Source organism: Narcine bancroftii, chromosome 14, assembly GCF_036971445.1.
Source record: "Narcine bancroftii isolate sNarBan1 chromosome 14, sNarBan1.hap1, whole genome shotgun sequence".
NCBI classification, from domain to species: domain Eukaryota; kingdom Metazoa; phylum Chordata; class Chondrichthyes; order Torpediniformes; family Narcinidae; genus Narcine; species Narcine bancroftii.
In genome coordinates, this window is record NC_091482.1 from 7,705,214 (window position 1) to 7,717,947 (window position 12,734).

Genomic DNA, 12,734 nt, shown 5'->3' on the forward strand with positions numbered 1-12,734 from the left:
CCAAATGAGTTTTGAAAATTCTTCAACAAGTTGAGAACATAAGGAAGATCATCCCTCCCCCATCACCAGTCACCCAACTGGACTACAGCTCTGTCTACATAACCTGGATGGAACCATCACACTATCCACCCTCAGCAAGGTCCTATTTACCATGAAACCTACAACCTGCCCCCTTAACCCTACCCCCTATCATCCCCCTGAGGGATGCCATCGACATCGTGGGTCTGAGCATCTTCTCCATCATCATCTCCCGAGCCATTGGCTCTGTCCCAACCTGCTTCAAAGATGCAGTGGTTCAGCCCCTCCTGAAACAACCCAACTTTGGCCCCTTAAAGATGCAGCGGTTCAGCCCCTCCTGAAACAACCTAACCTTGGCTCCACTACCTCCAAAAATTACAGACCTATTTCAAAGTTCCCTTTCCTCTCCAAAGTCCTTGAAAAAGTCATTCTTAACCATCTCCCTATCTTCACCAAAAGTTTCAGTCAGGATACAAAGCCCACCACAGCAAGGAGTCAGCCTCAACACAGACGCTGATCCTCCTAGACCTTAGCGCAGCACTCGACACTGTCGATGATGCTATTCTGATAGTCTGGCTGGAACAGGAGGTCGGCATTATTGATGTGCTTGGAGCTGTTTCAAAACATAGAAACTACCTTGTGGATCCGCAAGGATCAGTCCTTGGCGCCATTCTTTTCTCGCTGTACAGGCTCTTCCTTCGGCCATGCAGAAATCTGGTATCTCCTTCTACTGTTATGCTGACAAAACCCAGCTCTACCTCCCCCTAAAACCGAATGACCAGTCAAAAATCACCAACTGTCTGGAAGACATAAAATGCTAGATGGCTGGCAACTTCCTCCAACCTAATGAGACAAAATCTGAAACCATCCTATTGGGCCCTCCTAATTTCCCCTAAAAGTTACACAACTCCCAAGGCAATCTATCCCCTCTTATTAAATTTCTTGGGGGGCTATTCGATCCTGCTATCAAATTTGACAAACAGTTCGCCACTGTGGTGTAGGCCTGCTTTTTCCAGCTCAACATCATTGTTAAAATAAAACCGTACCTTTCACTTAAGGACCTTGAAAGGGTTATTCACGCCCTCATCTTCTCACGTCTGTACTACGCTAACTCTCTATACACTGGGATTAGCCAGTCCTCCCTAATCTGCCTCCAACTGGTTCAGAATGCTACCACTAGGGTGCTGACAGGTGCCATAAAGAGGGACCACATCATCCCAATTCTAGCTTCCCTCAAGTGGCTGCTGGTGTGGCTCAGAGTCTACTTCAAGCTGCTACTATTTACATATAAGGTCCTCAATGACCTTGCGCACCCCCCCACCCCAAAATATCTCCTATCTGCTTACGCCATACTCCGCTCCAAAGCAGCTCCTGCAGTACGTCTGGCCATTCTTCGCACTAAGCGTGCATAAAGGGGAGACTGGGCCTTTGCAGTTGCGGTCCCCAAACTGTGGAACAGCATTTCCCCCTGACCATTAAACTAGCCCCCTCCCTCAACTGCTTTAAATCCAGGTTAAAAAAAAAACATACCTTCCGTCATTAGTGTTCAACGACTGAAACCCTTTATACGTTCCTAATCTACAACAGTGTTGCACTATTCACTGCAATTGTGGTCTATTTATAATGCCTTAATCCATTGTTCTGTAAATAGTTGTACTAGTTTCAATCAATTGTCTTGGTTTGTACAGCACTTGTCAGTGCAAGTTGAAATTTGCTGTCATAAGACTTGTAGTTCATCAAATTTATGTTATGACCATTGAGAGTATGAAACCTGGACCAAAATCATACTCTGACTGTTCTCCAGATGTGAATCAGTTTTCATAAATCACCCATTGTTTCGGACACCAACTTCACATGGTATTTCTATTTGTTCCTACAATGGCAATACAAGAACCTTGATAAGGTAAGTTGACATGGCAAATTCTAATGTTTAGATAACTTGAAGTGTGCACATGCTAAATGACCAATTTGAGTATAGTTGCATTTGTGAATGCAAGTTGACTTGCTTCAAGTCATTGAAATAGCCTCATTTCACACATACAAAAAAGACTGGCTCCAACTCAGAGTTTACCTTTGATTAATCTGTATATTTAAGGGAAGCAGGTACCTCACCTGATTTGTCGCAATAAATCAATTTTAACTCTTTCATAGCCACCGTAGTCGACATAACGGATCTCAACTTCGTTTGTTTCTTCGAAAAAGGCAACAACTTGCGCCCTCCACCATGCCCCATCTACTGCTGGAGCTGTACAAATTATACCAACTGCAGGAGTGAAGAGAAGTACAGCAAGTTCCTTTTGGATCATTATAGTGGCAGGGAAAGTAAGTGTTAGTGAAGTAAACTGAAGCATTTCAAGTTTAACAGGTTATGCCAGTGGAACAAAAATAGGTCTGCAAATAATGGCAAGTACCAAATTGAGAAGCTCTACACAAGTAAAACGTGGAATTTCACCTCCAAAACAGGCCTTTCAGTCAAACCTGTCCATGCATGACATGGCGTTTGATCTCAATGAGTCTGAGGCAGCTCAGAGCCATTTCATTCCAAATTTTCCCTTCCTTTCCTTCCCACACTTCTGTCAACTCCTCCTAGATTTACAGGGGCTAATCTTGCAATTTGCACATCTTTGAGATGTGGCAGGCATCAGGCACACACAGAGGCAGCATGCCTTTCAGCTCAGTGACTCCGCCTTCCATTAGCTCACTGCCTTATAGTAGACGTGCCTGATATACTGTCACTTCCATTCCAGGAAGCTGACTCAAAGGCACTTATTGTTTTTAATTATTTTTTTTATTTTTCACACTATGAGCCAAATCAACCAAAATATGTACAAACGCTTCTCTTTAAAATTACACAGTGGTCTTTTCTCTTTTTTTCCCCTTTCCCTCCCTTCCCCCTACCCACCCCCCTCCAATACCCACATTCAACATATACAATCAATAAAACCATAAAACAATATCTTCACACAAAGGAAAACAAACAAGAAAAATGCGTCATCTATTCATTACACACTGAATCTAGTCGTTTTGTCTTCTTATCATTTTCATTCTCATTTTAGGGGATGGAGGTCGTAGGCAAGCTCTCTCTGATATGTTCCCTGTATGGTTCACAAATTTGTTCAAACATTGTGACTTTATTTTTTTAAATTATGTTATTTTTTCCAATGGAATACATTTATTCATTTCCATGTACCATTGCTGTATTCTCACTCTCTTCCATTTTCCAAGTTGACATTATACATTTTTTTTTGCTATCGCTAAGGCTATCATAATGAATTGTTTTTGCACTTTATCCAATTTGAGGCCTAATTCTCTACTTCTTATGTTACTTAAAAGAAATATCTGTTTTTTTTGGTATGTTATTTTTTGTAATTTTATTTAGTATGTGATTTAATTCTTCCCAAAATGTATTTACTTTCGTCCATGCCCAAGTTGCATGTATTGTTGTTCCCATTTTCTTCTTACAACAAAAACATTTATCTGATAATGTTGAATCCCATTTTTTTTAATTTTTGAGGGGTGATATATACCCCGTGTAACCAATTATACTGTATCATGCGTAACCTTGTGTTTATTGTATCCTTCATAGTTCCAGAACATAACTTTTCCCATATTTCATTTTTTATCTTTATGATTAGATCCTTTTCCCATTTCTGCTTAGGTTTATAGTTTATTTCATTTTCCTTATCTTGCAGCTTAATGTACATGATGGTTATAAATCTTTTGATTATCATTCTGTCTGTAATCACATATTCAAAGCTGCTTCCTTCAAGTAATCTCAAGCTGTTTCCCAATTTATCCTTTAAATAAGCTTTCAATTGATGATATGCAAACATTGTACCATGAGTTATTCCATATTTATACTTCAACTGTTCAAATGTTAATAAATCATTTCCCAAAAAACAATTTTCTATTCTTTTGATTCCTTTTCTCTCCCATTCTCTAAAGGAAAGGTTATCTATTGTAAAAGGGATTAATGGGTTTTGTGTCAATAACAATTTTGGTATTTGGTAATTCATTTTTTCCTTTCTAAATGGATCCTCTTCCTTTCTAAATGGATCTTCCTCCATATATTAAGTAAATGATGGAGAACTGGTGAGTTTTTATCCCACTTATAAAGTACACGTTCCAGTACCTTCTCCCCTATTTTATCTAGTTCTATCTTAGTCCAGTCTGGTCTTATCTGGTAAAAATCTGCTAAATACTTTAATTGTGCGGCTCTATAATAATTTCTAAAATTTGGTAACTGTAAACCACCTTGAATATACCTCTCTGCTAATTTATCTAACACTAGCCTCGGTTTCCCCCCTTTCCACAAGAATTTCCTTATTATTCTCTTTAGTTCATTAAAGAATTTTTCTGTTAAAGGAATTGGTAATGTTTGAAATAAGTATTGTATCCTTGGGAACACATTTATTTTAATGCAGTTTACCCTCCCTATCAACATTAGCGGTAATTCTTTCCAATGTTCTAAGTATTCCTGTAATTTCTTTATTAGTGGCTGATAATTTAGTTTGTACAAGTGGCTTAAGTTATGATCTAACCTGATCCCTAGGTATCGGATTACTTGTGCTTTCCATTTAAATGGTGATTCTTTTTTAAATTCTGTATAATCTGCGTTACTCGTTTGGCATCACTTCACTTTTATTTGCGTTGATCTTGTACCCCGATATTTCTCCATATTCCTTCAATTTCTTATGTAATTCATTTACTGATACCTCTGGTTCTGTTAGGTATACTATGATGTCACCTGCAAATAAGCTGATTTTATACTCCCTCTTATCAGTTCTGCCAAAGGTTCTAGTGCTAAGGTGAACAATGAGGGGGAAAGTGGACATCCCTGTCTTACTTAATTTAAAGTGACTCGATACATATCCATTTACTGTTACATTTGCCAACGGTCCATTATACAATGCTTTAATCCAATTTATATATTTTTCTGGTAGATTAAACTTCTGTAATACTTTAAATAAGTAGTTCCACTTTACTCTGTCAAAGGCTTTTTCTGCGTCTCGAACAACAGCCGCTGTTGGTTTCTTATTTTCTTGAACTGCGTGGATTAGATTAATAAGTTTACAGATATTGTCCGATGTTCATCTTTTCTTAATAAATCCAGTTTGATCTTGTTTTACTATTTTAGGTACACAATCGGCCAATCTGTTTGCTAATAATTTCACTACTATCTTATAGTCTGAGTTAAGTAGAGATATTGGTCTATATGATTCTGGTGTTAATGGATCCTTCCCCGTCTTTGGTATTACTGTAATTATTGCTGTCTTACATGAATCTAGCAAGTTTTGTGTTTCTTCTACCTGGTTCATTACTTCCAGGAGAGGAGGAATTAATAACTCTTTAAATGTTTTATAAAATTCTATTGGAAATTCATCCTCTCCTGGTGTTTTATTGTTTGGCAGCTTTTTTAATATATCCTGTGCTTCCTCTATTTCAAATGGTTTTATTAGTTTGTTTGGTTCCTCTTCTTGCAATTTCGGCACTTTAATTTTAGCTAAAAATTTCTCTATTTTATCATATTTCCCCTTGTTCTCAGTTTGATACAATTGTTCATAAAATTCCTTCAAATTTTCATTAATCTCTGTTGGGTTATATGTAATTTGTTTGTTCTTTTTCCTCATTGCCAGTATCATTCTTTTAGCTTGTTCTGTTTTAAGTTGCCATTTTCATCTTACTTTTTTCTTATTGCACTTAATGAACGACAACACATTAAAGACATAAAGTACCCCCGCAGTTCCCACATCCACTAATACCTTAACCCCAAAAGATCCCCCACCCCTCCTCGAGTTGCCCCATGTCCCTTGACAGGCAACCACAACTCCCCTTTTCATTTAGATTGCGATCTTGTTCGCAGCATCAACTGATTTTGCAGTGACGGTTATTCCCCCTCCACCCAGCCCTCTCCAGAAAACATTTTTTTTCAATATATAAACACAAAGCTCTCTCTCCTTTTCCCCCCCTTACTCCCTTCCTTCCCTTCTCTTTTCCCTCTAGTTCTTTCCATATACATTGTTTTCACATCTTTATATATACTTTAACCGCCATTCTTCATTCTTGTTACATCTCTTCATCTCTTCCCCTGTCTGCAAGCGTTCTGCGAATTCTTGCGCTTTCTCTGAATCCAAGAACAGTTGGTTTTGCTCCCCGGGTATAAATATTTAAAGCACGGCTGGATGTCTTAACATGAATTTATAACCTTTTTTTTTTCCATAAAATCGATTTTGCTGCATTAAACTCTTTTCTCTTCTTTAAGAGTTCAAAACGTATGACTGGGTAAAAAAATATTTTTTGACCCTTGTATTCCAATGGTTTATTATCTTCTCTAACTTTATTCTTTGCCCATTCCAGTATATTTTCTCTTGTCGTGTATCTCAAAAATTTTAGTAAGATAGATCTTGGTTTTTGATGTGTCTATGGTTTCGGAGCTAGTGTTCTGTGTGCCCTTTCTATTTCCATTTCTTCCTGCATTTCTGTCATTCCCAGGACCTTCGGGACCATTCTTTTATAAATTCCTTCATGTCTGTGCCTTCTTCAGGCCCATTAATTTTATGTTTTTTCGCCTACTATAATTTTCCAACATATTAATTTTCTGAGATAACAACTGTGTCTCTAACTTTTTTGTAACTTTCTTCCAATTTTCCTCTTAAGTCATTTACTTCCATTTCTACAGCCGTTTCCCGCTCTTCCACATTCTCTACTCTTTTCCCTATTTGTCATGACCCGTTCTAAACTTTGCATTTCATCTTCTGTTCTTTTCATTTAATTGCACTAAATTCTAATGACAACCATTCTTTTAATGCTCTCATTTGTTCTTGAAAAAAAAAAGCTTTAACTATATTCTATCCATCTGTTTTACCTTCTATTTCTCTGTGAAGATCTTGGTCTTCTTCTTCCACTTCTTCTGTGTCTGTACCTGCATTTGTGTCTTCTTCTCTTCTTTTTGTCTGTGTCTCTTCTGTTTTTCCTGATGAGCTGCTTGTATCTCTTTGTCGGGCCTCTTCTTGCTGGTCCTCCCCTCCTGGGCTGCTCGTCTGTTGTGCTTCCTGACGTTGATCTTCTTGTCGATCATTCCTCCGTCTATCTCCCTCGTCTGTTTCATCGCTCTCTCTTCTGCTGTCTTCTTCATCCTCCAGCTGAGCGCCCTGGAGTCGGGCGTCCCTCAGCTGTTCAGTCTGACAGCCCACTCCTCTGATGAGCCCCCCTCCTGCCGGTGTCCTCTTTCTCCTTTGATTGCACACTTTTGTTTGGCTCCGTGAGCCACCGCCTGGTGGGTCATGACTCCGCAGGGCAGGCACTGACCTCGAAGGTCGGGCGCTCCTCGCCACCACAGCGTCCTGTTCCTTCGTGCAGATAAGGCTTTCTTTCTTCTCTGGCGACTTTTTCCCCCCAGTTGTTTTTACTTTCTCCCTCTTGGAAGCCATCTTCTCTCTCTCCTCTGTATCTTTATCTTCTATTTCTTATATTTTATTTTTGTTATGCTTTGCTTTTTCCTAACTTTTTTCCTATTTTCCTGGAAAGGGCTGTTTTTCCCGACCGGCCACTACTCCATCACGTGACTCCTCCATTCAAAGGCAGAGGTGGAACATACTTATGCCAAACCATGTAAAGGGTTAGGCAAGTGTTTTACACATCCAGAGGCCAAGATTCTGCACTGATTTCAGTGTTCTTGAAACCGGTTGCATTTTAGGGGTGTAGGATAATTTACTGGCATCGAGCGTTTGCCTCTACGTTAGCAAAGAGAAAAAAAATACTTAACTTCTAATGGGGACTTTAGTGTTGGGATTCCTGGCTGAGAGTAAAGGAGATACATTTGTTGATCCATGTTGTGTAGTACATGGCACGTCGGATGTGTGTGTTGTTGCACAAACATGTGCCCCGCGTTGACGATATTCACCACCAGTACATCAACTGTCACACCATCTGGAAGCATGAGCTGTACAAGACAAATACGACCATGTCAGATGCTAGAAGAGTCTCCAAAAAAAAAACAAAAAGGTCAATCCTGGCACATGCATGAATATTTTAATTTCAAGCACAGCAAAGTTTACTGCAACTTAAAACTACAATTTTAAAAACTCCAATAATTCACTTGACAGCTGATCTTCAGAAAACTGTTTCACAGTGTTTGACCTTTTAACATTGCACATTTGAGACCCTTTCCTGCTAAGCAGCTTTCAAAACTGCCTCCTGTTAGTTGTTGACATTCAAGTGCTTTATTGGTTACCACATTTCATGGTTAATTTCTGTAATATTGCAATCAATGCAAGTCAAAAGAAGTATTGTAAATGTGATAAATTCAGCTGCTGAAATACGACTATTTGCCTCACAATCTCAGTCTCGCAAATACAGTAAGACCCATTATGTGGAATTCAAGCAACCGGCAAAAAACTAAGAACACAAGTAAAAATATGGAAGTTTAAAACTGATGTGCCTCACTGTTAGTTTGCCAATCATGCACCACACCACCTCAAGCAAATACACTTATTCAGCATCTACCAACCCCATAGGTGCCGGATACCCAGGGTGGGGGGTGGTCTCTCATTCCTCAAATTTACTCACAATTTCACCATACTGTATTCCACCTCAAGGATGGAAAGCTGGAGATTGTAACCATTTGATGGCAATGCAACATTTACATTTAAACTACAAGATTAACAATTTAAAAAAAACTACCATTTCAGTCAACATGACAAATACTTCCATCAGAGGAGGAAAATCAACCATACCACTTTCTCCCAATTCTTCATCGGCCACAAGCCTACAAATCTGTGGTGCATCGAATGCTGCATTCAGGCAAGTTAGCTGCAGCAGGTTGCCCACTAACGACCAAAGTTTGCAGCTGTGATCTTTTGGATAATATAACAGAATTCCAACCCTGGAGCTGGCAACAAAATAATGTTTCCTATGTCCATGGATGCAAAATGGTGAAACAGAAACTCCAAAAAAAAAAATCTCTGTCACCCATGCCTCCAAATGTGCAGCATTGAACCAACATCTGCTTTCTTCCTGCACAACTTCTTATCCGTGCAAAAACAGTTCTTCAGAAGCACATTTCTGGAACAAGTCTTGTTCCACGTGACTTGTGATTTAAACCATACATGCAAAATCTAATTGATAAATGCTACATCTGAAACATGAAGATTTATGTGCAAGTTTTCCAAGACTAACCTGAAAATACAGAAAAATATTTGATTTTAATTGTAAACTTGCCAACAAATGCCGTCTGTTATCTTATTTTCTTCTTGAACAGAAACTGTACAATTTGAATAAAGTTCTGAAAAAAAGTTCTATCATATCTGACAAGGGACTAAATGTCACAAATTAAGCATTTTAATGAATTTCATTCCCTTCAGCAGTGCCTTAAAACAGCTGGAATAGATTGACAACCTACTGCCAAATACCAAAGTCCATCAGAAACTGTTCATATATCCATAGCAACATAAATACCAGATAATTCTTACCCATGAGGTTATGGACAATGCTGGCAGTGTCAGAGGAGGTGCAGCATACAGATTTGTAAGATCCAGCTCTTTAAACTTCTTTCCAATCAGGTTAAGCGCTTTGTTTACTTGCTGCTGACTACCTGTTTACATGGAAAAACAAACTTATGCCTTTAGGAAATGTGGTAGCTGGATTCTAGTGCATCAGTAATCTGCCACATCCTTGAATAATACAAGACTCCAATAAGCAGCACGACTCGTGTGGCAGTTTGTGCAACGCTATCACAGCGCCAGCGGCCGGGGTTCAAATCTGGTACGGTCTGTATGTTCTCCTTGTGTTTTTGTAGGTTTCCTCCACACGCTCCGGTTTCAAAATGCAAGGGGGTTGCAGCTTGTGGGCCGGAAGGGCCGTTAACGTACTGTATGCCTAAATTTAATATTTAAATGTAGAAAATAATTTCTATAGCATTAAAGGGTCAAACAATGAAAGTTGTAATGCTGCTTTAGTGAGCACATAGCACTCAAGGAAAGGCACCTCACATATTCTAAACAGATAAACAACTTGATTTGCTTTTAACCAATACATTTCAAGCACTGATCAATTACAGAACCCATAAAATGAGACCCAACAACCCAATGCCTCGGTAATCATCAATGAACAGATCAAAACACTTGCCAAGTACAAAACCACTGTCATATTTCACTTGTCAGCCACAAACGAGCCTGCAGCTGACGTGGACTTTTACCCCCTCCATAAATCTTCGTCCGCGAAGCCAAGCCAAAGAAATTTCAAACGAAGGAATCAACAGCTGAACATTTCAATGCAACCTTAACAGAGGAAAGCTTTTGCAGGTTAGTGGTACCATTGCCTGGAACCTACTGATCAAGTAATTGTTTACTCAGCTGTTCAAAGATCTCTCTACCAACTCTCCCACCCAGCCCAAGAACCACAGAGCAGTCGGAACTGTTACTACACTTCCTGAGATCACATTGGTGGCAGAGAAATTTCCCGGAAAACCCACACAGACTGCATAAATATTTCTTCAAGTTTGTCACAATATACCTGGAAGAGTGATAAGGGTTCTTCAGCAAGCAATTTAATAGTCAACTTTAACTTGCAACCATATCAAGTAGAAGAACAAAAGCACAATTACAGCTGCCTACATTTTGCTCAACCCTTGAAGGGCTCAGGCCCGAAACATTGGTCATGTGTTTTTATCTTTGCTTCTTACTGATAAAGCTGAGTTTCTCCAGCATTCTGATTTTACTTCAATCATTGCTTTCGTTTTTCACAGGACAAAGTTACAAAATGATATATTTTTTAAAAAATCAATGAGTACAAGAGGAACAAGAGCAGGACTGGGGTTCATTTGAGCTGGATGGCTGTGTGAAGATACTATTTTTAAGCCTGTTGGTGCACTGATTTTATACTTGACCCTTGCCCCCAATGGGAGAGGGGTGGGTGGGGGGGGGGGGAGAGAAGAGTGTGCCCATGGTGTGATGTGTCCTTCAGTACATTAGCTGTCTTTCCTGGAGCTCTCAGAGGGGAGAGGTTTGTGCAATGTTCGAAGCAGCATCCTCAACCTTCTCCAGCTCCTCCTGGTTTTGAGCAGCTCCCATATCTCAGTCAGTGATGCATCCAGCAACCAAGTGCTTTTTTTGCAGCCACTATAATCACTATTGTAAATGTTCACATGCAGCCAGAAAGATCCCACAAAAAGGGCAACATAATGATCATCTTTTAGACAGATACACAAAATGGAAGGGGGATTGTTTTTATTCTCACCAGAGGATAGTAGATGGTGGGAGAGTCTAGGACAGGGGTGGGCAACTTTTTTTTTTAAATACAACTCACATTCCACTTTAAGTCATCCCTATGCCATAGTGCTCTGTGATTAGTAAGAGATTGATGAAGGTGGTATGTGAGTGGGAAGAAAAAGTTTGAAAAACAGTTTTAATCATCCCTAATGGACTCAATGTCACGGTTTCATAACTCCAAAGGAAAGTCGCCAATAACAATTTTTCTCAAACAAAATATTTCAGTAACAACTGGGCCTAGAGCAGCGGTTCTCAACCTTCCCTTCCGACTCCCACCTTAAGTAATCCCTTACCAATCACAGAGCACTTCTGGCAAAGGGAGTACTAAAGTTGGAATGTGAGTCTAGGACAGGAGGGTACAACTTCAGGATTGAAGAGCATCCGCTAAGAACAGATGCAGAGGAATTTCTTCAGCCAGAGTATGGTCAATCTGTGGATTTTGTTGCCACAGGCCATTGTGGAGGCGAGGTCATTGGGTGTATTTAAGGCAGAAATTGATAAATACCCGATTAGGCAGGGAATCACCGGTTATGGGGGAGAAGGCTGGACAGTGGAAATGAGTGGGAAAATGGAACAGTTCATGATTAAATGGTGAGGCAGACTCAGTGGGGAGAGGAGCCTTTTTTGCTCCTATGTCTTATGGTCTTACAGATGTTGTCTACATGGACTTTAACGATGGCTTCAACAAGGTCCCATGTGGTGGGATGATCACATAGGATCCTGGATGAACAAGCCAATCATGAAAAGGAAAGGGGATATTCAGGTTGATATTCGTGATCCTGAAATATATGCAGAGGGAGGGCCCAGAAGTGATGCATAACAAAAAAATACAGGAATGAACCACCCCAGCCCCATCTGGAGGAAACAAATCTGTGATTCCTGCATGGGACTCATCACTTCAAAACACAAAAAAAATACATGGAAGCCATCCTAATAATGAAGGAAACATCTGAAGTCATTCAAGGCAATTGACAAAAAAAACCCACTGTGGCTAATGTAAGGTAAAACATCATGAGATGGGAATGTGTAGGGAGTTACCCTGTACAGGGCAGTAACAAGAAGGGGAGGTGTCCTTGTACTCCTGTTAGGTAAAACATCATGAGATGGGAATGTACAGGGCTGTAACAAGATGTAAATGCATCCTTGTACTTACAAGATAAGAGAGACATTGATGGATTGAGAGGCAGGAAGCTAGCAGGGAAAGGATAGCAACAGTTTTAGTCATTGGACAAGTAATGATATGATGATGTTCTAAGCATGTATCCAAGGGTATAAAAAATCACCATTTTGCTGATAACGGGAGAATGCATTCTCCGACTAACCTGGTTGGTCGCAAGTGTTACAATCCGGTAATAAAGAACAAAGAACCCTGATTTCGACTCAGCCTGGTGTTTGTCTCACTCATTCATGAACAAAGCAGACCTAACAATTTGGTGACCCCGACGTGAT

At 39.8% G+C, this 12,734-nt stretch overlaps 1 protein-coding gene across 1 annotated transcript in view; it reads right to left on the reverse strand.

Annotated features, from left to right (window-relative positions):
* akap1b (A kinase (PRKA) anchor protein 1b) overlaps positions 1-12,734 on the reverse strand; it is a 61,728-nt gene that overhangs the window by 10,590 nt on the left and 38,404 nt on the right. Inside the window, exons 5-7 of the mRNA XM_069911709.1 lie at positions 9,489-9,606; positions 7,781-7,960; positions 2,131-2,279 (exon numbers count right to left, since the gene is read on the reverse strand). Coding sequence (XP_069767810.1) covers positions 2,131-2,279; positions 7,781-7,960; positions 9,489-9,606 — 447 coding nt within the window. The remainder of the gene's footprint in view (positions 1-2,130; positions 2,280-7,780; positions 7,961-9,488; positions 9,607-12,734) is intronic.